Source organism: Pongo pygmaeus, chromosome 15 (assembly GCF_028885625.2).
Source record: "Pongo pygmaeus isolate AG05252 chromosome 15, NHGRI_mPonPyg2-v2.0_pri, whole genome shotgun sequence".
In the NCBI taxonomy this organism is placed as follows: domain Eukaryota; kingdom Metazoa; phylum Chordata; class Mammalia; order Primates; family Hominidae; genus Pongo; species Pongo pygmaeus.
The window spans coordinates 28,908,057-28,933,702 of record NC_072388.2 but is presented as its reverse complement, the minus strand read 5'-3'; the positions used below and the strand labels follow the sequence as shown (position 1 = coordinate 28,933,702).

At 36.4% G+C, this 25,646-nt stretch overlaps 1 protein-coding gene across 3 annotated transcripts in view; it reads right to left on the bottom strand.

Moving 5' to 3' along the window:
* Window positions 1–22,965, bottom strand: part of SCFD1 (sec1 family domain containing 1) — a 105,672-nt gene extending 82,707 nt beyond the window's left edge. Inside the window, exons 1-7 of one of the 3 annotated variants that reach the window (XM_063651498.1) lie at window positions 22,828–22,965; window positions 17,145–17,215; window positions 14,965–15,053; window positions 11,478–11,568; window positions 7,288–7,410; window positions 5,689–5,776; window positions 2,149–2,238 (exon numbers count right to left, since the gene is read on the bottom strand). In XM_063651498.1, coding sequence (XP_063507568.1) covers window positions 2,149–2,238; window positions 5,689–5,776; window positions 7,288–7,410; window positions 11,478–11,568; window positions 14,965–15,053; window positions 17,145–17,215; window positions 22,828–22,885 — 610 coding nt within the window. In that variant the 5' untranslated portion in view covers window positions 22,886–22,965. Of the gene's footprint in view, window positions 1–2,148; window positions 2,239–5,688; window positions 5,777–7,287; window positions 7,411–11,477; window positions 11,569–14,964; window positions 15,054–17,144; window positions 17,216–19,992; window positions 22,770–22,827 lie in introns of those variants that run through there. The other 2 variants (XM_054448284.2, XM_054448286.2) reach the window with 2 other exon arrangements.
* Window positions 22,966–25,646: the final 2,681 nt, after the last annotated feature.

The window sequence follows — 25,646 nt, the reverse complement described above, 5'->3', positions numbered from 1 at the left end:
AATTAGGGAGGTGAGAGAGCTCTACAACAAGAATTACAAAACGAAAAGAAATCAGAGATGACACAAACAAATGGAAAAACATTCCATGTTCATGGATAAGAAGACTCAATATTAAAATGGCCACACTGCCAAAGCAATTTAAAAATTCAGTGCTATTCCTACCAAACTACCAATGCCAGTTTTCACAGAATTAGAAAAAACTTTTCTAAAAGTCATACAGAACCAAAAAAGAGCCTGAATAGCCAAAGCGAATCTAAGCAAAAATAACAAAGCTGGGAGCATTACACAACCTGACTTCAAAGTATACTACTACACCGCTTTTACTGTAGTAACCAAAACAGCATGGTACAAAAACAGACACACGGACAGATGGAACGGGTTAGAGAACCCAGAAATAAAGCCACACACCTACAACCATCTGATCTTCGACAATGTTGATAATAACGAGCAATAGGGAAAGAACTCCCTATTCAGTAAGTGGTGCTGGGATAACTGGCTAGCTATATGCAGGAGATTAAAACTGAACCCCTTCTTTCACCATATAAAAAAATAAACTCAAAATGGATTAAAGACTTAAATGTAAGACCTCAAACTATAAAAATCCTAGAAGAAAACCTAGACACCATTCTGAACACAGGCCTTGGCAAAGATTTCATGCTGAAGTCTCCAAAAACAATCACCAGAAAAACAAAAACAGACAAATTGGACCTAATTAAACTAAAGAGCTTCTGCACAACAAAAGAAACTATCAGCAAAGTGAATGGACAACCTACAGAATGGGAAAAAATATTTGCGAACTATGCATCCAACAGAATTTATAAGGAATTTAAATAAATCAACAAGCAAAAACAAACAACCCCATTAAAAATGGGCAAAGGACATGAACAGACATTTCTCAAGAAAAAAAAAAAGGACATACGCAGCCAGCAAGCATATGAAAAAATGCTCAACATCACTAATCATTAGAGAAATGCAAATCAAAACCACAATGAGATACCATCTCACACCAGTCAGAATGTCTATTACTAAAAAGTCAAAAAATAACATATGTTGGTGAGGTTGCAGAGGAAAGGGAACACTTATATGCTGTTGGTGGGAATGTAAATTAGTTCAGCCACTGTGGAAAGCAATTTGGAGGCTTCTCAAAGAACTTAAAACAGAACTACCATTCCACTCAGCAATCCCATTACTGGGTATATAGCCAAAAGAATATAACTCATTCTACGAAAAAGACACATCTACCCATATGTTTGTTCATTGCCGTAATATTCACAATAGCAAAGACATGGAATCAACCTAGATGCCTATCAAGGGTGGATTGGATAAACAATTTGTGATACACATACATCATGGAATACTATAGAGCCATAAAAAGAGTGAAATCATATGCTTTGCAGCAACATAGATATAGCTGGAGGCCATTATTCTAAGGGAATTAACAAAAACAGAAAACAAAACACCCTATGTTCTCACTTGTAAGTGGGAGCTAAACAAACAGAAAAGACACAAAGATGAGAATAATAGATATTGGGGTCTACCTGAGCATAGAGGATGAGGGTCAAAAAACTCCCTATCAGGTACCATGCCCATGGCCTGGGTGACGAATTCATTTGTACACCAAACCCCAGTGACACGCAATTTACCCATGTAACAAACTTGCACATGTATCCCCCAAACCTAAAATAAAAGTTGAAAATTAAAAAAAATTAAAAATAAATTTTGAAGGTATAGGTAGATTAGTATTATATACATGTTTTCTGGAGCTTTGGGCATCTGAACTTAATAGTTACCAAACATTTATTTCTCTATTTAGAAATGTGTTTGAAATTTTTCATAATGAAATATTAAAAGAAAATTAACAGGCACATAGGTGAAGTCACCACCAAGCCATTCAAATAATATGGTAGAAAATTATAACTACCGAAGACATCTAAAATGACAACTCAATAGATGTGCTAAATGTTAAGAGAACCACATCAAGTTATTGGAAGAATTGTTTTTATATACTATTGAATATATATTTTACTCCACTCGAGAACCTCTAGAGATCCAGGTAAGTGAGAACGAATCACATTACAGTGTAATACATTAAAATTACTTGTTAAATAATTTACTTTGAAGAATAACCAGAAAGACTGGAAAACTTACCCAGAGTAACAAAAAAGCAGAAGAGGCTGTCAACTATAGTGTCCATAACAGTTTCCATTTCCGTGTCTGTGATATCTGGCCTGTTAATGGCTAAAATGACATAGGAAAAGGAGAAAAAGTTGACCCAAACTTATGCCTCATCTTCATAAAACTCCTAAAATTATTACTAAACTCTTAACTGATATACAATAAAACTCAGCAAGTGAAATTTTTTGGTTTAAATTTTTTTTTTTCAGACAGGATCTTGCTGTCTCCCAGGAGGGAGTGCAGAGACATGATCACGGCTTACTGCAGCCTCAACTCAACCTCCTGGGCTCAAGTGATGCTCCCATCTCAGCCTTCAGAATAGCTGGGACCACAGGCACATGCCACCACGCCCTGCTAATTAAACAATTTTTTTTGTAGAGATGGGTCTCCCTATGTTGCCCAGGCGGGTCTTGAACTCCTGGGCTCAAGCGCTCCTCCTACCTTGGCCTCCCAAAGGGCTGGGATTATAGGCATGAGCCACCACACCCTGCCTGCTTTAAACTTCTTTTAAGTGAACAGATATCTGTTAAAAATTATACCACCTCAAAAAGAAAAATAAATAACCACAACAAACTACCTTAATATCAGATATTAGGAGACTATTACTAAGAAAAACAACCCCACGATGTAAACTTACAAAATTTTTGCCAGAGCAAACAGGAAAATAAATATCATATTCCATAGTTTTATTCATAAACACTAGATGGCCTCAGGAAACTACTGATTCTGTTACCCAACTACAGCCAGAAAAGGAAACACAAATAAATTATGGCACAACCAACATCGTATATCATTTTCTTTATATTAAGTTATATAAATTTCTCTTCTCATCTACAAGAGTGTATATAAGTAGTTCCCAAACTTTACTGGGTATAAGAATCGCCCAGGGAATATGGGGAAAAATTCTCTGGAAGTTTTTAAAAATTAAAGATTCTTATCCCTTTCCTTTAGGGATTCTGTATGGATATGAATAATTCTAAAAAACCTATAATTTTGAGGCTGGGTGTGGTGGCTCACACCTGTAATCGCAGCGCTCTGGGAGGCCAAGGGGGGCAGATCACCTAAGGTTAGGAGTTTGAGACTAGCCTGGCTAATACGGTGAAACCCCATCTCTACTAAAAATACAAAAATTAGCCAGGTGTGGTGGCACACACCTGTAATGCCAGCTACTTGGGAGGCGGAGGCAGGACGATTGCTTGAACCTGGGAGACAGGTTACAGTGAGCTGGGATCATACCACTGCACTCCAGCCTGGGCGACAGTGCGAGACTCTGTCTCGGGGGGGAAAAAACACAACCTGTGATTTTGACAAGCACCTCAGGCAATTCTAATGCAATAGGCCTTGGGGCTACACTTTAAGAAACATTGCTGTGTAGACTGTCTTTGACAAAGACCTTGACTTACTTATCTTCCTCTCACAATATCAAGGCCCAGTGTCTGATGAAGTAGATCAATAACTATATGTTGAAAGATTAGTGTCTAAACTATTATCTACAAAGTATTTTTAACGTCCCAATATCCTGAAAGTGAAAACACATATAAAATTTAATACCACTTGTGGTTACCATAAGAGGAAAGCAGAATTCAACTGGATATCTCCAAGTATCTACAGAAAGCGTGGCCCACCCAGACAACACATAATAAAAGAATTCAATCAGGCAACACAGACTCTAAAAGAAGGAAATGGGCCATTACTCAGGTGTTGCAAATACCATCTATTTCAATCAGATGAAATCAATATCATAAAGGATACAATTTGCATTATATGCATTCAGGGGATATCAATTCAAGGAAACATACCCATTTCATTTCATTAATCAGTGGCACAAGTGATCTGTAGACACTTCAAACCTTTTAGTTAAATCACTTGTACATTTTTGTTAATTACTGGCACTAGAAAAATCTACATGGAAGCATCCAGCCCTTGAATCCTATACCCTAGTTCCACATCTCTGAATGAAAAGTAACCCTAACTTTTATGTTTATGACCTAACAGTCATAAACTGCTAATCAATAACCTCAACTTGAGATAACAGCTTGCTTTGTCTAAGATAGCAGCCTTAGTCTGACTGAGATAATAAATCTCCTTGCTCCCAATTCATGGAAAGTTTAGAATGAAAAATATTTGCAAATCAATATCATGCTATTAATATAATCATATTTAGGAATATTTGTTTAAAATTTTTAAAGCATTGTAACATTTGAGACAATTAAGTATATGATTATGTAATGATAAAGAATGTTATCTCTGGAGTGAGACTGCCTGTGTTTAGTAAGCTGGCTCTACCATTTCCTCATCAAGTTACTTATAGCTATGTCTCTGTTTTCTCATCTTGAAAATGGAAATAATTTCTACTTCATAAAGTTATTCTGAGGAGTAAATTAGCTCATATTGTAACATGCTTAAAACACTGATTGGCATAGAGCAAGCTACTACTATTATCATTATTGAGAATCTGGGTGATTAGCTATGTGATTACACTTTAAAATTTGTAATTAATCTCAAACGTGATCTTTTAAAAAAGCTGGCAGGTATAAAAAATGTAATTAAACTTATAAGTATATGAATAGCAAATTTTACACTCATTACAAATTTAATTATTTTTACAGAATTATTTAAACACTTGGGCAGATTTTGCTTGTTAGAATTATAAACTTGTCTGGTCTGGTATATGAAGTACAGTACCTAAAAAAAAAACCACTTAATATTCTGAATTTATTAATAAAATTTAAAATGTTTAAGGGAATTCAACACACCGAGTTTTCTGATTAAACTTGTTAAAGGGGACTGATTAGGAGAATTTAATCTGTTCAATACGAGTTAATCCATCAAGAATAAAGTAAAGATGCTTGTTTTTACTTTACCAGATTTATAAACAATATAACAATTCACATTCAATTTAAAGGCTTAAGGAAAACTAGGTTTTAAAATTGTAACTTAAATAAGTTGCTAATTCATTTAAAATGCAACTATAAATAGATTTCTATGAATAATAACCATTGTCAAAAATCTCTCACATGAACAATTCAGCAAATACTTATATCCTTTTAGGAATTTCCACAAGAACGGATGCTCTAGAGCCCAACAAAACCAAAAGATTCATTCTCTCCTCTCAGGGAGCTTATCATCTGGTTCCAGTGTTTTATAAGCACAGAGAAGCAAGCTAACTTGTTCTTGTCCAAGATCAAAGTACTAGATAATAAATTTGAAATCTGCTACTAAAATATTGTCTTACTTGCCATGAGTGAACCATTCATGCAAGTTGCTGTGGGGGTACAGAAAAGGTCAGAGAATTGGTACTTCTTAGAGTTTACAAAACAGGCTTATTAAACGTTTAAATGTAATAAAATTCAGTCTGAGCCTTGTTTTCTCTGTGTGCTTTTAAAAAGCTTCTATAGCTCTACTTCTGTAAACGAGCTGGTTTTGAAGTCCATTAAACATACTCACTTTTTTTCTTACAGTATACCATTCATTTTGTTAACTAACAATTGCAACATTTCTATTTTTACATACCACGATATGAAACAAGCTCCTTATTTTGATTACATAATACAAACATATCATCTTCCAAAGTAATAAAATTGAGATATTGGTCAAAAACCTAGAAACAAAAGAAAAGGTTTACAAATCAATCTTACAATATAGCCATATTGAAAGTAAATTTAGTTTGCTCTAACCTACCAATGGTAGAAATGAAAAAAAATCCTAATTACATTCAACAACTAAAAATTGTACTGTGCAACAGCCTAATTGAACAAGAATGAGGAGTAAAGAGTAAGTTAAGGCAATAAAAACAAGTCTTTGGGCAATAAATATGAAGGAGGAGAGTAACATTTTCAGAAAACAAAATTTAAGCAGATACAAGAACTTAAATTGTGGTTGTGATGGGAAAGGATATCAATTTTGAAGAAAACATACAATTTTAACAATCATTTTCATCACATTTTCTTAAGAAAGTCACAGTAATTGTTTTACACCAAGAACTTTTCTAATAAAGTGGGAAAAAGTTATGCCAGTTCTTTGGAAGTGCAGAGTAAGAGAACTATTTGAAATACACTGAATTTAGTTAATCAAATTAAGGCTGAGTGAGGTGGCTTGCACCTGTAATCCCAGAGCTTTGGGAGGCTGAGGTGGGAGGACTGTTTGAGGCCAGAAGTTTGAGACCTGGGCAACATAAAAAAAAATTAGCTGGGTGGGGTGGTACGAGCCCAGGAGCTGAAGGTTGCAGCAAGCAGTGATTGCACCACTGCATTCCAGCCTGAGCAAGCGCGACACTGTCTCAAAACAAAACAAGAAAGAAAACAAAAGTTGTTCCCATTATTTTATGTGAAGTTAATAATTTTGAGCGCAAAGATTAAAGGCATAAGCCTCAAAAACTAATCAGAAATATTAGTGGCCTATTTAAATCTAAGAATGAAAAATCTATCAGTAGAAAAAAGAATAGAAAGTATATGCATGGTTGTTTAGTCTTTTATTTGTCCTAGAGAGTTGTCCGGAACTTTAATGCATATCTTGTCCAAATTCAAGAAACACAGAGCATTATAGGATTATAACCTGAAATATATTTTACAAATTGATTTACAACTGAAGCTGAACCTGACTAAAAAGTCACTATGATGTAGAATTGCTGGCCTGTCATGGATTCTTTTTCTCTTAATATGCAACAGAGGCACTTTGGATCTCAGTATGCAACACGGGCACTTTGGATCCTCTTTCCTAAGTAAAAAAAAGATCTGGAAATAGTATGATGATTATAATGATTACAGATAAAACAATGTCAACATACTTTCAATGCAGTTTATGACAATACAACTGTCAAATGATTTCTGAGTTGACCTAAAAATATACAAATCAGACTAAAGCAAAACTCATTCTGCTTTTTATTTCTGTCTTTCAAATTCATTAAATAGTAGGTTCCTTTAGTTTGGCTTATTTTGCCTAGTTCAACTTGAAGATTATTTATATTATCAGAACTCTTCATAAAAGTACTGAGCCTAAACATTTCTGTCATTCTGGTCATCTGTCAAATAGATATCTATGCCAACTACAGGTTTCAGAACAGTGTTAAATTTTACATTGACAAAATGTCATCAACGAACCAAACTCTCTTACCTTGGCTACTTGTGTTACTGCACTAGCTGCTAATGCTGCATTTGCAATATCTTCCAGTTTACTTCTTGAAATAGCAGAAATAAAATTTAAATAATATGATTCATATAGTTGATTTCGAAGATCCTATCAATACAATGAAAACTTCATTCTTACAGGATAAAGAAGACCATGAATACATATGTTTAAACTACTATAATGCAAAGTTATATTTAAAAGACAGGATATTTAAATGACAATGAAAAAAAGTATCCCAAGAGAAAAAACTTTTGAAGTAGTACTGGTTATCTGGTTATCAGATGTAACTAAAATGTTTCTTAATGAAGTAATAAAATTATATTATCAACAAAATCTCATTAATTACAATACAGTACAAACTGCTTTCATACAGCCTATCTGCATTCTTCTTAAAATATCCAGATATGGCCCACTAATATAGTAAAATGCTTGTTATATTTGGCAGACACGATCTTCAACTGTTTTGGACATGTGATGACACAACAAATCCTTCATTGCACACAGACAAGTTATAAATCCAATTACCAATTCTAGAGGGATTTCTTCTCAACTGCTCAAAAGTAGTGCAATTTAAGTTATGCAAATTCTTAAGTCAAATTTACTTATCTTCTTATACTTTTAGCAAATAGATATCGAAATAACCGTATTTCCTCAAATCTAAGATGTCACTGACTGTAACAGGAACCATCATTTTATGTAACACTAAGAATTAATGATGCCAGTAAAATTTTGTGACATGATCAATTTTAAGATGCACCTGATTTCAGCGATGTTAAAATGTGAAAAATTGAGGGGTTGGAGCCATTGTGAGGAAGGTCATCAGGGTAGTGGTTCAATCAAGGTCAAGAGATTATTTATGTATGAGGATTGAGAAATAAGTAATACGTTCACGATACTGGGAACCATGTTTTTCACTCTGAGAAAGGAGTTACAAATTTGTAAAGAGAAAAGGGAAACGCTAGAGTGAATCCTGTGTTGCTGAGCTGAAACAGTTTTGGAGGTTATCTGTTTATCTGGATAGGTGAAGAGAAGAGAGGAAGAATTGTAGAAATAAATATAGATATAAAAGTGTATGTATAAATACATAATTTCCTAATTTTTTCCATTGAGAGGACCTAAGAACAGTGACACTCTAGTCACAATGAGTATACCTAATGCCTAGATCCTGATTCCTAAATACCATTCTTTACAGAAAGCAACCAGAGCTCCTTAGAAAAATGTCTGAATCCTGGGCTGAGACAGAGAAAGTAAAATCCTAGGCTATATTGGAACATCTTATTGTGCCAGAAAGTAAGGAAGTGGTCAAAGAACGATGCATACATTTCAAAAGGACATATAAGTTCAGCAAGGTTGCAGGATACAAGATAAATATATAAAAATCAATTGAATTTTTATACAATTGCAATGAACAATCCTAAAAATAGAATTAAGAATTCCATTCATAATAAGCATTAAACACATGAAAGAATAAATTTAACAAAAGAAGCACAAAACTTATGACAAGCTCATCTTAATTTGGAAATTCAAGAAAAGCCAAAACAGTCTGAAAAAAAGTACAAAATTGGAGGACACAATTTCTCAATTTCAAAACTTGCTATCAAGCAAGAGATATCAACACTGTGTGGTACAGGCATAAGGAAAGACATAGATATCAATGCAATAGAACCGAGAGTTCAGAAATAAAACAAGATATCTGTGGTCAGCTGATTTTTGACAAGGCTGCCAAGACCATTCACTAGGGAAAGAATAGTCTCTTTAATAAATTATGCTGGGACAACTGGATAGCCACATGCAAAAGAATAAAGTTGGACACCTACATCCCACCATATAGAAAAATAATGCAAAGGGGAATCAAGACCTACACGTAAGAGCCAAAACTATAAAATTCTTATAAGAAAACACTAGAATCTGGAATGGTTTCCTAAATATGACACCAAAAGCATAAGCAACTCAAGGAAAAAAAAACCGATAAACTGGGCTTCATCAAAATAAAAAATGTTTATGCTTCAAAGGACATTATCAAGAGAATGAAAAGATAACCCATAGACTGGGAGAAAATATTTACAAATCATAAACTTGTGAGTGTCTAGTATCCAAAATAGAAAAAGAATTCTGTCAACTCAACAATAAAAAGACAACCCAATTAAAAACTGGGTGAATGATCTGAATAGATATTTCTCGAAAGACATACAAATGGCCAATAAGCATGTTAAAAGAGGCTTAATATTATTAATTATAGAAATGCAAATCAAAACCATAATGAGATGCCACTTCAAACCTATTAGGATAGCTACAATAAAAATATCAGATAGTAAGTGTTCAGCAAGGATCTGGAGAAATCAGAACCCTCACACACTACTGGTGGGACTATAAAACGGTGCAACCACACTTTGCAAAACAGTCTGTTACTAAAAAGGTAAACATAGAGTTATCATTTGACCATGTAATTTTATTCCTATGTGTTTACGGCCACAAGAGAATTGAAAACATGTCCACAGAGAAACCTGCACATGAATATTTATGGCAACATTGTTAATAGCCAAAAGGTAGAAACAATCCAAATGTCCATCAAGTGGTAAATGAACAAAATTTGGTACATCCATACAATGGAATATATTCAGCCACGAAAAGGAATAAAGTACCAATTCATGCTACAATATGGATGAACCTTGGAAACATTATGCTAAGAGAAATCAGCCATATACAAAAGACCACATATTATAGGATTTCATTCATATGTAATGGTCAGAGTAGGCAAATATACAGAAACAGAAGGTAGCTTAGGGATGGAAGGGGATGGGGGAGGGTTGAGGATGTGATACATGGTACCAGGTTTCTTTTTGAGGTAATGACAATGTTCTAAAATTGACTGTGGTGATGGTTGCAAAGCTCTGTGACTATATTAAAACCCAATGAACCATACACTTGTGCTCCTTAAATGGGTGAATTGTATAGTACGTAAATTATAATTTCAATAAAGGTGTTATTAAAAAAATGAAAGAAGAAGAGATTGCAAGTGGTACCTCTTTCATGAATAGCATACTTGAGTTTATGCAGGGTAAAAGAGAAAGCTGGGCATCATAAAGCTACACAGGACATAAAATTTGCAAACTTCACTAACAATTTAAATGCAATTTGATTCAACAGTCAATAACAAAGATGCTGTGACTTGTGGAAGACACTGTTACTTACCTATCCAATATCTACTTTTCTCCTTTTCCTTGCTAAAAGAATCTTGCTAGATTTTCTTTGAGGTGACTATACTCATCTAAATATTGACTTTTGCAGCCACCCTTGTAACTGCTTCTACCCAGTGAGAAATAAATAAAGGTCTTCTGGGAGTTTCTGGAAAGGCTTAAATTCCTGATCAAAATCAACAGTCAGGGCTGGCACAGTCCATGTCCCTCTTCTTGATGTGAACATAGATTTGATGCCTACAGGTGCAGCAACAAGCAAGACAAGGAAAACCAGCAAACTAAAGATGAATGATCAGCGATAGAAGGAGCCTGGGTCTTTGATTACCTTATAGTACTTCTGCACTAGCGTGGACTTCCTAATCTCACCCTTATTTTAGAAAAGGAAAACCCTATATAAGTTAGAAAGGCAATATACCTAGGCTTTCTGTTTGTTAAAGCCAGACTCAGACTTTACCAGTACAGTGGTCCCCCTTATTTGCAGGGGTTATTTTCCAAGACTCCAGTGGATGCCTGAAACCAGGTAGTACTGAACCATATATGTTTTTTCCTATACATACATATTTATGATAAAACTTAATTTATAATTTATAAATTGGGCACAGTAAATGATTAGCAATAGCTAGAAATAAAATAGAGCCATTATAAAATATATTCTGTAATGAAAGTTATATGAATGTGGTCTCTCTCAAAATACTGTAATATGTTCACTACTGTAATATAGTCAGTACCTGGTTAACTGTGGATAACTGAAACTGTGGAAAGTGAAACTGTGGACATGCGAGGACTATTGTATAATACTTCTTCAGTCAAAAGTTTTAAGTCTCTCAGGCTATTTGGAATTCAAAGATAGTCTCAAAAATCAGAGTGAGAAAGCAGGCATAGGAATTTCCGATTTTTCACCCTGGACATCTAGGAATTTTTCTTGAAAAAAAATCTGTTTCCAAATTCAGGAGTCCAGAAAATAAGAACCCATATTACCTGGCACATTCTGTCAATATTTTCTTCAGTTGGCATTACAAAGTATACTGCAGGAACATCTGGAATAGGATCTCGATCAGAGTGTAAAAGCCTAGAAGACATAAGGAACTAAAACTTATTTTTTTTATTCACTTATTTAAAACAATATTCCTCAAAATGGGAGTTCACTAGCTCAAGGACAGTAACCAGTGCTCTAAAAGCTCTTGTTGCAATTAATCAGTGAATTAACCTAGCTTTCTCCCATGTCAGCGTTGTTATTATTTATTAGTATTAGTAAGACCCTAATTTCTTGTTAGTCTTCATTTGTCCTATTCTGCTCACACTTTTAGTACCGCTTATGGTCAGACATTCTTTTCTACCACCACTCTCCTTGAATGAGAACTAAAACATATTCAAAATCAATCTTATTCCCACTTTTCATAGAAATATGGTGGTGGTCAGAGAGGAAGGGTGAGTGTGAGGAAAGTGTGGCTCTCTGAGGGGAAAATCAGAAAGCTAGGGGATGCAATGAAAAAAATTTTAGAAGCAATTCTTTAGAAGCTATCAAAAAATTTAACCAAAGATGAAATCAAATATGTTTTTTAAATGAAAGGTATACAAATGTTTCCTTAAAAATTAAAGACAATCTATTTTTGTCTATTTATTGTTTCATAAGAGAATGTTAGCATCTTATAGATTAAGTCACTTTACAGTTTTCTCCTTTTACAATTTAGGAACAATTTTCATGCAAATATCCCAACATCAAACCACGCTTATACGAGGAATATTCACCTCTCTCTAGTCATCCTTCTATAATCAAGGAGAGAGAGGAAAGAGGCACATGCTGCCAGTGGGTCTGTGTTTAATAACTGTTGCCACTGATATCAAGAATGATAATGTGATGGCTGCCATAGGTTGTGGTCTTTTTTATACTGCTTGTCCAACTGCCTAACAGGCTACAACCACCAATTCATATTCTGGAAACTTGTAATTACTGTTTCCTACAAATTAGCCTAAACCAGCTTGCAGGGTATAAAGTAACTGATACAGTATTCTCCAGCAAATAGAGGAGAATGGTTGGAGGCAAAGTACACAAGAGTTCACCATGGTAGCTGTGTAATATTTCCATGCTCTGGTGGCAAGTAGCAAGTTAGGCAGAGATTACGAGACTCTCAAACTGGTAGACTATCCTATTACTCCTGAATGAAGTACTGAGTAAGGCCTCACTTCTGTTAGTTACTGTTACTGAGCCATTACAGTTCAGTAGATAAACAGCACAGAATTAGTGGTCAAGCAATGTGGCCATGGCTCTGTTATTAACTGGTTGTACAAATGTGAGACAATCACTTAAGCCTTCTAAACTTTAGTCCTTCCATTAGTAAATAAAGGAGTTAAACACTCAGTACAGAGACAATGGCACTCAATGTTTATTAATAAACCACAATTTCCAAGGATAGCATCAAGTTAAACTTTACTTCAGTCCATAAGAATTAATACATTATCAAAGCAAATCTGCTTATTTCAGTCTGACATAAAAATGAAAGGAAAACTCATCAAATACCATATTTCATGAAACCCAAGGTGGTAACAATTTTAAAACATAATTTTTAAAATATATTTTATATACTACTGAGAAATAAAAATGCTGCCAGTTATGACATATCTTCAGTGATAAGATAGATCCTAATTTCAGAAATATAAAAAAGGACATTTGGAATTGACAAACTAGAACAGTCTATTAATTTTAACAAATGCTCATTATACAACTGAAGAATTTGAGCTGATTAAACCAGATTCTGTCAAGTTACTTATCAAAAATCTAAAACCGTATTCCCAGTAAGAGTACATTTCAATTCAATATATATCATAAAAATTAGTTAGAACATCATAAATAGAACGAAATGCAAGTAGCTTAGAACACCATAAAATTGGACTCTTTTAGTATACATACAGAAGTATTAGTATCTATCCATGAACACAGTCCTCCAAATGTTCTTTTTTTTTTTTTTTTTAACAGAATCTTGCTCTGCTGCCCAAGCCAGAGTGTAGTGTCATGATCTCGGCTCACTACAACCTCCGCCTCCTGGGTTCAAGCAATTGTCCTTCCTCAGCCTCCCATGTAGCTAGGATTACAGGTGGGTACGCCACCACGCCCGGCTAATTTTTGTATTTTTAGTAGAGACGGGGTTTCACCATGTTGGCCAGGCTGGTCTCGAACTCCTGACCTCAAGTGATCCGCCCGCCCCGGCCTCCAGAAGTGCTGGGAATACTGGCATGAGCCACTGTGCCTGGCCCCTTCTCCAAATGTTCTACTAGGCAAGCCCATAAAGTACTGCATTTGTTTTATTTTTATTAAACATATCAGAAGCAATATAATCACACAAACTTAACAGTTAAGACAACATAGATAGCCTACTATGGTGATTAACAGTCATTACTTCATAGTCACTTAAATTTTTCATATTAATGATTAATTAGATATTCCTTTTTTTAAAAAAAATATAGACAGTCCCTGGCTTACAATGGTTCAACTTAGGATTTTTTGACTTTATGATGGTGCAAAAGCAGTGCATATTCAGTAGAAATCATACTTTAAGCACCTATAAAAACATTCTGTTTTCAACTTTCAGCACTGTAGTCAATAAATTACATGAGATATTCAACAGTTTATTTTTATTTTAATTAATTAATTAATTAATTTTTTTTTGTTTTGTTTTGAGACAGAGTCTTGCTCTGTTGCCCAGGCTGGAGTGCAGTGGTGCAGTCTCGGCTCACTGCAACCTCTGCCTCCCGGGTTCAAGTGATTCTCCTGCCTCAGCCTCCTGAGTAGCTGGGATTACAGGTGCCTGCCACCATGCCCGGCTAATTTTTTGTATTTTTTTTTAGTAAAGATGGCGTTTCACCACGTGACCAGGCTGGTCTCGAACTCCTGACCTTGTGATTCACCCGCCTTGGCCTCCCAAAGCGCTGGGATTACAGGCGTGAGCCACCGTGCCCGGTTTTATTATAAAGGAGGCTATGTGTTAGATCTGACTCTGCCCAACTGTAGGCTAATGTAAGTATTCTGAGCATGCTGAGGGTAGGAGAGGCTAAGCTATGATGTTTGGTAGGTTAGGTGTATTAAATGCATTTTTTTGACTTACAAAATTTCAACTTATGATGGGTTTATAAGTATGTAACCCCATTGCAGGTCAAGGAGAATCTGTGTATTTAAATTAAAGGAACAAAACACTTTTAGAGCTGGAAAAGACCTTAAGATTACTAGTTCTTTTCCTTTACATAGAAGGGAAACCAAGTCTAAGGAAAAGCCACATGGCAGAAAATTTAAATTCTGAAATTATAAAGCCTCAGACTGATGATTTTTTTAAATCCCAGAAATAACGGGTTGAATAAAAGAAGATATAGGGAAAAAATGTTCAACACTACATAAATACTGTAACCTAACACTATTTTTCTCTATAAATGTTCTTTAAATGAATGCCACTATTAGAAATATGTAAAAACTCACAGATGCAGAGTGATTCCCATGTCTCTTAGCTCCTTCACAGATAGCAGAGGAGAGATTATATCTTGGCCAAATCTGTCATAAATGAGTACCTATTAAAAAAACCATGTGTCATCATTATTAGTGAACAACCAATAGTGAACCTATATTAAGACAATGTTGAAGTAAATTTTATTTTAATAAATCATATATACTGAATTGTTATCCTTGCCTCAATTTAATATTTTCCATCATTATTTACCCAAACGTCCATCCAGGCAGTAATACGTTCTTAAAGCATTACTACTCAGGCTAAAATAAATAAATAATTATATCAATTTCTTCTTATAAAATTCTTTTTTCTAGGTTTTAAAAAAATAGAGACTATAAAATCCTTAAGCTATCATAAACAACTTTGAACTTAAAGCCAATTCACGTTCATACCCTTATTTTTTTTTCCAGTTCACATATATCTTTTCTAAAAACACATATGTAAAAGTTAGCCATTTTCAAAACTTATATATAACAAGTTCCAGGACTACAATAAAAAATTTAGTATTTTAAGCATCTCAGGTAAAAAAGATACTCATTTTAAAAAATTAAGTCCCTGGCTGTGGCACAGTGGCTCACGCCTGTAATCTCAGCACTTTCGGAGGCCGAGGTGGGCGGATCACTAGGTCAAGAAACAGAGACCATCCTGGCCAACATGGTGAAACCCTTTCTCTACTAAAAATACAAAAATTAGCTGGGCGTGGTGGCACGTGCCTGTAATCCCAGCTACTCTGAAGGCTGAGGAAGGAGAATCACTTGAACCTGGGAGGCGGAGGTTGCAGTGAGCTGAAATTGCGCCACTACATTCCAGCCTGGCGACAGAGCGAGATTTCATCTCAAAAAAAAAAAAAAAAAAAAAAAAAAATTAAGTCCCCAAAGAGTAGTCTATCAAATACACTTCCTCACATTCTCAAAGTATTAAAACAGATAGCTTTGAGGAGTGGTAAGAACTCCAACTAGGCTTTTTAACTCAAAATTAGTTTCACGGTTAAGACAAATAAAAGAGATCCTCAACTGGTAAGCATTTTTCACAACTACCTCAATAATTATTTATGGAGTAAGAAATTGTTAATGAGAGAATGAAACAGGTTGTTATAAAAACATGTTTTCTTGAATGCCAGGATTTCCTTTAGAGAGGCTAAAAATCTTTCTGTTCTAGTTATAAAAGGTTCATGTTGCATCTTTCAAAAATCTTCCCTCTTTTAATCTCAATACATGTGTATTATTAATTTTAATGATATAAAAAGTGATGGGTAGGAAAAGTATCCGACAAAAATTTGTACCCAAGAAATTCTCAAACTATTTCAACCAAAAGCTCAATATTGGTCTTAGAAACAAACAAGTATAGTTTATGCAAGAGGCAATAGGAAGATGCTCACAAAGGAACAAGGAGGAGAAAATTAGGGGATACTCTGGAGCTTAAACTATGAAATCAATACAGACAACTTTAACTACTTTTAGAGTTAACCCAAAGGACTTATAAAGACTCAAGAGAGTTTTCAAAACACCCTAAATTCTAAACACGTTGATTTGTTCTTAATTTTTAGCAAGAGAGAAATATAAAGAGACTGTTAACCAGTAAGTTTAAACCCAATCAACTGTATTATAACATCTGAAGAAAGAGAGTCTGCATGAAGTTTAAAATGAAGAAGCCTAAAGAATAGGAATTTTTAAAGGTTCTCCAGTATTTCTCAAAGGAAAAGGTTGTAGATTGCTTTCTGGTTCAATTAACAGTTTTATATCTCATAAATTAATAAACTGGTATTACAGTTTGCAGATCATTTTCTCATGAGTTTGTTAAAATAATCCAGGCCCTCTGAATGTGACTAACCCCCAAGCAAGCTGACAAAATCCAAAGTCTGGACTTGAAAAGCTAAGGAACAAAATATCAACCAGGAAAAAGACCTATCAGTGACATCCTACCAAAGAGATCAACTGGACTCCCTAGATGAAAATTACTATTTTATCACCTGTCTCACTCCACAGAATGTCTGTCAAAACAATTCATATTAAGAGATCATGTTAAATAAGGATAAAACATTCATGATAACTAATATGTGTTGCTTCTTCCATATTACAATAAATTCCCTCCAATTACCACCAATAAGGGCTGAGAAAAACAGAAATCAGTTCCCATTAAGATAAACTCTTACCTTCCATACTGGTTCTCCCGTGCTGTTTTTAATATGAGGCACATTGAAATTCAACATACGCTTCAAAGCCACTGAAAATAAAAAGTTTTATCAAATATTGTCATTGTTTTTTAGGATTTTATTTTTCCTCCATCATTATTTACTACCCCAAAGCAAAATATACTAATCAACTCTAGTAAAACTGATTAACCAAATGACTATACGTGTAGAACTAGGGGTCAGATCTTGTAAGACTATTCCATCAACAGCTAATTGACATGTATTTGGGAGATTTCCCAAAACACAATAAGCATCTGTCCACAGATGAACTTGTAATGGCCTCAATATACTGATGCTGTTGCCTGTGTACTGTCTGGCTGAAAGCATAGATTAAGGTAAGTCTTTTTTTTTTTTTTTTAAGTCTGAGTGGTCTAGTGAGAAGGATCAGTCTGTCTTTTTTTTTTTTTTTAAGTGTGCATGGTCTAGTGAGAAGGATCAGTCTTTTTTTTTTTTTTTTTTTTCTGAGACAGAGTTTCGCTCTTGTTGCCCAGGCTGAAGTGCAATGGCGTGATCTCGGCTCACCACAACCTCTGCCTCCCGGGTTCAAGCAGTTCTGCTTCAGCCTCCTGAGTAGCTGGGATTACAGGCATGCGCTGCCATGCCCGGCTAATTTTGTATTTTTAGTAGAGATGAGGTTTCTCCATGTTGGTCAGGCTGGTCTAGAACTCCCGACCTCAGGTGATCCACCCGCCTTGGCCTCCCAAAGTGCTGGGATTACAGGCGTGAGCCACTGCGCCCAGCCTGGATCAGTCTTTCTAAAAACAAAATTATCCATGGCATATTCAATTGGTTCATATACAAAACCTTCATACAGATCTGTCTATAGTTATGTAAGAGTATATTTTACAACCAATTTATCCTGTCAGATTCACTGAAAAGTTGCTTAAAATTCTATGTCCCTTGGGAAAACAGACTTTCCCATATAGTAGAAAACTGATAATTCCAGCTAAGCAAATACACAACATCAAAAATCACAGTTATGGTCTGTTACAGTATTTTGTGTTATCACTCATCTGTAACAGTGTTACAGAAAATGAAAATCCCTTAATATACTTCTTTGTGAAACTGAGATGGCCAAATATTCAAGAGAGTATACTAGCTGTAATTTCTTGATTTAATTTTTATAAAATTGACAGCCTTAAAATCCACTTGGTTGATTGTTAAAAACATTTGCATTAGGCTTTAAGTAATACAGAATAACCTATACTCCAAAGTCCTACGAGAGAACTATATAATACTAAAATCACCTGAATATCAACTTACAGCATATTCATTCACTCACAAGAAAAACTTGTATTAAATGCTTGTTTGCTGAGGTAGGTATAATGCTGTTAAAACTGCTATCACTGAACAGACTGTACTTCAGTGATACATTTGCATACTTATGTGTGTACACATACTGTTGTGACGAACCCTTATTGCCTCCAATGGGGATAATACCATGTTTGAGAGGCCTAAGAAGAGACTCGGAGCCAGGAAATGAGACACAGGGTTTTATTAGGGGCAACACACATAGGAGAGTCCAGTGACAGTGGGCTGGACAGGAGAACTGTATACTCAATGGCAAGGCTCTGGGCAGGAGAACCATAACCGCATGCAAAAAGTGGTTTATATAGCAAAAATGTGGTTTATACAGCATTTTCACTTAACATTTCCCTAACAACCTCCACCTGGCAACCTTCATTCAACCCAAAACTCGGGGCCTTGATCCACTGCATGGCCTATGTTTCACTGGATGGGCTGGGGGCTCAGATGTTCCTCATAGACAAGGAATGAATCTCCAGGTGGGCCATTTTCTGATTCCCTAGCTTGAAACACATATCCAGGTGTGTCTGCAATACAGGGTCATTCTCAGGGCATGCTTAAGTTATTGCTATCAGGTGTATTTACCATACACCTACAGACATAACTTTTGGTAAAATGTTATTACCTAATGTCCAGCCAATAATACACATTACCAATATTACCTACTTCAGAGGCCCACAGGTTTTATGTTAAATAAAAATGTATTTTATTTAATGTATTTATAATATTAAATATATTTAATATAAACAAAAAAACAGTTTAACACTTAAAACTGAAATAACACAGGAGGCATGGAGGGGGTTTCAGGATTAACTCTCCCATTGTGCCTTTGCAGAGCTCTTCCTCCACCTCCAGGCAATAAAGACACCACCACCCTGGCACTCACGCCCAAGAGGGAGGAAATCCTGTTTCTGGTAACAGAGGTTCACACTCTTGAAGCCTGACAACTTGGAAGAACGAAAGCCTGAGCTGCCATGTGAGCCTCAGGTGTTTAGTATGCTGCACAGTTAGGCCTTAGCTAACTGAAAGAGGCCAGCAGCAGCAAATAAGATAATCCTACATTCGCCTTCTCAGCCCAGTCTGAGATTTTCTCCAACTTTGAGCCTTGGCTAACTTATTAAAAGGTATTTTGATACAGTGGATTTGTTAATGGAGTACACGGCCTGTGTTCAGAGTTTACAAGAACGTAATTTTACCTTTATCAGAGTTTACCCAAGGCTTAAACCATGACTTTAACTGAAATGACAAACCATTTTCCTTATTGGCTCTAAACATACTACAGGTTGAGCATCCCAACTCTTAATATCTGAAACCTGAAATGCTCCAAAATCAAAATTTTTTAAGCTGGTGCTTGGATTTTCAAATTTGGGATGCTCAATCACTAATAATGCAAATATTCCAAAATCCAAAAGACTCTTGGTCCCAAGCATTTTGGATAAGGGATACTCAACCTGTACCCATATTCCTAGACTTGGTTAATGTCGTTACTTACATACATACTTACTATTCTTTCATTCAACACGTTTAATGAGTGCTCACCACAGGCACTGTAGTTATTGGGGATCTAGCAACTGAACAAAACAGTGAATAAAATCGCCTGTCCTCAAGTAGCTTTCATTCTAATTGGGGGATAAAGAAAATAAAAAAAAAAAAGTAAAACATATGATATGTAGATCATGGTAAGTGCTATGAAGAAAGGTAAGATTGGGAAAGGGGAAGATGGAGTTGAGGTGTAATTTTAAACAGAGTAATTGGGGAAGGCCTCCTGAGAAGGTAACATTTGAGTAAAGACCTAAAGGAAGTGAGGGAGTGAGCCATGGAGATTATCTCTGAAACAGTATTCCACAAAGAAGAAACAAATACAAAAGGTCAAAGGTGGGAGCATTCCCGGTGGGTTCAAGGAGAGGGAAGAGAAATAGGGAGTGAGGTCCAAAACCTACATGGAAACCAGATCGTACAAGGCCTTGTAGAACACTGTAAGATCACTTTGACTTTTATCATGGTTGAAATGGGAAGATGCTGGAAGGTTCTGAAGCAAACATATGGCATGATCAGTTTGGGTACTGTGTGAAAAATAATGAAGGAGAACAGGATCGTAAAAGCAAGGAGACCAAATAGGTTACTGCAGAAATTCATGGTGGATAGGACCTGGGAATAGCCATGACAACAGTCAGATCCTGGATGTATTTTCAGAGTAGAACTGACAAGATTTACTGAAAGATCTTACATGAGACATGAAGGAGACAAGTCAAGAAAACTTCAAGGTTTTTGACCTGAACAACTAAAAGGACGGAACTGCCATTAACTGATATGGAGTAGACTGAGTTCAGATGGGAGGGCCAGACTAGGGATATAAACCTGGGAATCATCAACATACAGATAATACTGAAAGCTAAGGCGCTAGATGCTAACACTAATGGGACCCTGCAATGTTGAGAAGCAGGGAAGATGTGCAAGAACCTGTAGCGAAGACGCATTCAATGAAGAACAACAGTAACACGGAGCAGGAGGCAACTGATTCTACCTAGTGAACTGAAGGTATGGATAGAGGGGACAGTGAACCAGGAAGAAAGGAGATGGCTTGTGGGATGACCTTCAAAAGATCAATAAAGATTTTTCAGGCAGGCAAAGCAAGAAACAGGCATGTTAGTTTACCTCTATCTTACTTTCCTCACCTGTAAAATGGAGATAATACATAATCACCTAATGCAATGCCTAACAATAGTAAATGCTCAATAAATGCCAACTATTATCTCATCCACCCAAATATTCTAGTACGTAGAATATTTGAGGATTCTGAGTTATCTCCCAAAACATTCTCAATAGGCATGAGGGAAATAGCTAATTCTGCATTATAATATATATACAAGAATTTACCTTCCTCTGAAAATAAGGCAGAATTCAATGACAGTAAAAATTTGATAAAAAAATAGATCTAGCACTATCTAGTAATTCTGTAAAATCTCACTATGTTTATTTCTACAGAAATACAAACGATTAGATTTTAATGATCTACAAAATTTCTGCATACAAGTTTACTGCCATGCAAATTTATTTTTCAAAAAGCTCTCTTGTATTGGTACAGTTTCACTGACACTTTATTTTAATATATAGTATAGTCATGAGAAACACAGTATTAAAACAAATGGAGCTTCCATTTGTTTAAACAGATACAATAAATGGCAGGTACGCCCCAAATCTTATTTGAACTTCCCTATATTTAGTTATGCCTGACTTCACCTGATAGGTTATACTAAATTATTTATTGGGAAAAGGTGAACGCAACTCAGTATCTTTTGTGTGTCATTACTAGATTGAAGTCTATCACTTTTTCTTTAAATGCCAAAGGAAGGAATCAAGTACAGCCCAAATCCCTTCTGTAGGTCATATGAATTATAAATTTATTTTCCTATTCATATTTATATCCAACAGAGCATAATTTCAGGAAACAGAATTCCAAGTATGCACATTCTTGATGACTTATTTCTGTTAGCTCCTCAGAATAAATTGCTTGAAAACTTTTAAGACATCTAGTTAACAAGTATAAACCTTTAGTTTGTAGCTAACAGGTATAAACCAAGTTGTCATGAGTAGTTTTCAAATAAGGCAAAACTAATTTCTAAGACGGAAAAAAACCCAGAACTCAAGAGAAGAATATGTACCTTTTTACATTTCTCTGCATAAATAGAAGCTACATAAACATGCTCTATTGAAGATAAAATATTATTTTAAAACAATGTGTCAAACAATTAAAATGAGAAAGCTATTAATTCATTTGTTTTGCCATTCTTCAATGCCTTCCAGCAAGCTGAAGAAAATGTTTATCACCAGGCATTTTTCTGCAGGTACCCCCAAGACTGGTCCGAAGTAGAGAAGTGGCGCAAAGCAAGCCGCTGTGAAAATACCTAAATTCTATAATTCTGAGTGTCAGAAAATGGGAGTTCTCTTAAAAATCAAAACCAGGAGAACTGAACCACGCGCAGAAACAAACTCGGAGACCTCATAGGTGGCAACATAGATAAGAAGCTATCAGCTGCTAGATCTTGTGATGGCCTTCTGATGCCCACTAGGAAGGAGACAAGAGCAGGGCCGTAGCAATCCGCCCACCGCTGAAGCTCCTTCTCCTGCACCACAGGAGGAACCGAGTCCTCGAGCTAATGGCATCTTCTCCCCAAAAACTCAAAGGGGAGGGGCTCTTGATGTTCTAGGGACTGGATTAAACTCCCGGAGAGCGGTCTCTGAGCTGCACGCACCACGACCGAGTGAGGGCGACAAGCAGAGGAGAAGGATGTCGTCGGGGCAGTCACGAAGCTTCAAGGAGAAGAGAATAAGTCAGTACCTGTCTGCCTTTCCCGAATACTGGCTGCTGCTGCTGCTGTCGCTGCCGCCGCCGCCATCTTGGCTCCCACGAGCCACTGCCCGGCTGGCGAGCAGAGCGGGAGGATGACGTGGCTGCCCTTACCGCCCCGGAAGCAAAGCCCGGAAGGGCGGGGCCAAAGAGTGTGCCTGAGGGCCCGACCCCACCTCCTCCAGGAAGACCTCCACTCTCGGTAGAACTGGGAGACCCGGTGCAGGTTAACTCAGTGGCCCGTAATGTTAGGCGAATACTAAGAGTTTTTATCCTACCAAATCAAGCCACATTCTCTCAGATGGTAGCAACATTAAATTGAACTGTTAGGGTAGGAGCGTGTAGTGCTAACAACCTAATTACTGAACTGTTGGCTTGGTGGCTTACAGATCACTTAAAGGGGTGATAATACTCCAGGAGTATAAGGACCACAGGACTGAAATAAATGAAGCTCCTGAAACACAGGCAACATTTTAACATTAGCTCTCGTTTCTCAGTGCAGCAGTCTTCCCTTTGCTCCTTTTTCCAGAGAAACGGAAAGCATTGGAGCATTACTCTAATCTGGCATATTTCTCAGTCGCATCTCTTTAAAAAAAAGGTCTAGCTTTATGGTGGCGTTCTGCCGGCATGGACACGGGATCCAGGGAGGTACAAAATGAGAAATTAGCATTTCTCCTCTTTCCTTGTAGTAATTGCAAAATCATATTGCCGTGGGAAGGAAGTCAAGCAGTAGTGGGGTGTGTGTGGGTGAGTGTTGGCTAGGCTGGAGTGCGCAATCGGGGATCACTGCAGCTTCAAATTCTGACGGTCAAACGATCCTCCTGCTTTAGTCTCCCAAGTAGCTAGGGACTACAGGGGCACACCATCAGGCCAGGCTGATGTGCTGGTTTTTTGTTGTTTTTTGAGATAGTATCTCACCCTGTCGCTCAGGCTAGAGCGCAGTGGCAGAATCTCGGCTCACTGTAGTCTCGACCTCCCGGACTCAAGCGATCCTCCCAAACTATCCTTCCACCTCAGCCTGCCCACTAGTTGGGACTATAGGCAGGGGTCACCACGCCCGGCTAAATTTTTTTTTTTTTTTGTAGAGACGGGGATTCACCATGTTGGCCAGGCTGGTCTTGTGCTGGCGGTTTAATGTACACTTGAAGCCACGTGACCGCAAAATTTATGGGATAGATGATTTCTAACTTAATCCATAGATTTTACTGTATGACCAAAATGGATACACAATGACAGCTCATTTCCCCAGAGTTCATTGATGACACTTCATTATGAAGTTGCACCAAATTCTGAAATGAAATCACTGTGCCTCAAAAGCTTAACTTTTAAAATTATATAAATGAAATGGTTAGCCTAACGATTATATAAAAAGATTGTTTTATAGTGTGAAACATTGGCTTTTTTCATTAATAAAATCTTTATTTTTGTGACATTTAAAACAGGTTATCTTATTTTTAATGCTATTAGGAAACATCCTAGCATTGAACCTACAGTCTCTACCTTTTAAGAATTACATAATCTCTGCCGGGTGCGGTGGCTCACGCCTGTAATCCCAGCACTTTGGGAGGTAGAGGTGGGCAGATCACCTGAGGTCAAGAGTTCGAGACCAGCCTGGCCAACATGGTGAAACCCGGTCTCTACTAAAAATACAAAATTAGCCGGGCATGGTGGTGGGCGCCTTTAATCCCAGCTACTAGGGAGGCTGAGGCAGGGAGAAGTGCTTGAACCTGGGAGGCGGAGGATGCAGTGAGCCGAGATCGTGCCACTGCACTCCATCCAGCCTGGGTGACTGAGTGAGATTCTGTCTCAAAAAGGAAAAAAAAAATTATGTAATCTCATTTTTATAGCTAATTGGCACATTCATTAAGAAATTAACTGGAATACGTGTGTTTCTTCAGTACTATTACTAATATTTTGAAGGAATCTTCAATGATCTAGGTGTGTTCCAACTAAACAAATTATTTCTGCCCTATGGGAAAGTTCTACTGCATTCTACAGTCTCTATGAAATATAAAATATCTTGAGAGCCCAATTTTGCTCATTTGGGTACTCCCACTTTCAAATGCAAATCCATCATTGAACCACTTCAGTCCCATCACAGATTCCCTCCCAAGACTATGAGTCGTGTTAAAACCACTAAGACAATTTTAAAATTGAGGTACACTGCATATATATGAAATGATAAAAACTCCTGATCGAGTGCACAGAGTGTGGGCAATAAATTTATAGAAAAATACACCCCACAGAAGAACAGCAACCGTAGACAAATAGCCCTTGTAAGGCTGAGACTGAATAAGGTATTTGTTTTATTAGAATCAGAAAGACTGAAAATAATCTATGGCTACAGATTGTTCATTAACCTAATTTACTATAGCCATTTATCTGAGTCCAGATTTTTGTCTTAAATAATTTATTCTGGTAAGCTATTTTACGTTAGAGGATACATAGTTTTAACACAGATTCCCTCATTTCTATAGGTTCTGGGTGTCAGACACTAACTGCTTGCTTATAGGATCTCTCAAATGTGGAGAGTAAAGGAATCTTGTATCTTTCAGTTTCGTCAGAATCTTAATCTTGTTAAATCCCAATAAATTACTTAGTTTAAATAGGCAGTTTACCTTTAGTGGCATAAACACATTTATTTATTTATAAAACCTTGTTATAAATGTCATGCTTTTTGGTTAATCTGGCAGTCTTTAAAAAGGCGGGGAAATAGGCTCACATATAAACGATCACCTAGCATAATACCTGGCATAGTGTAGGTACTGGGATATGTTTATGAATTAGAAAAGATAATGGTCAAAATCAGA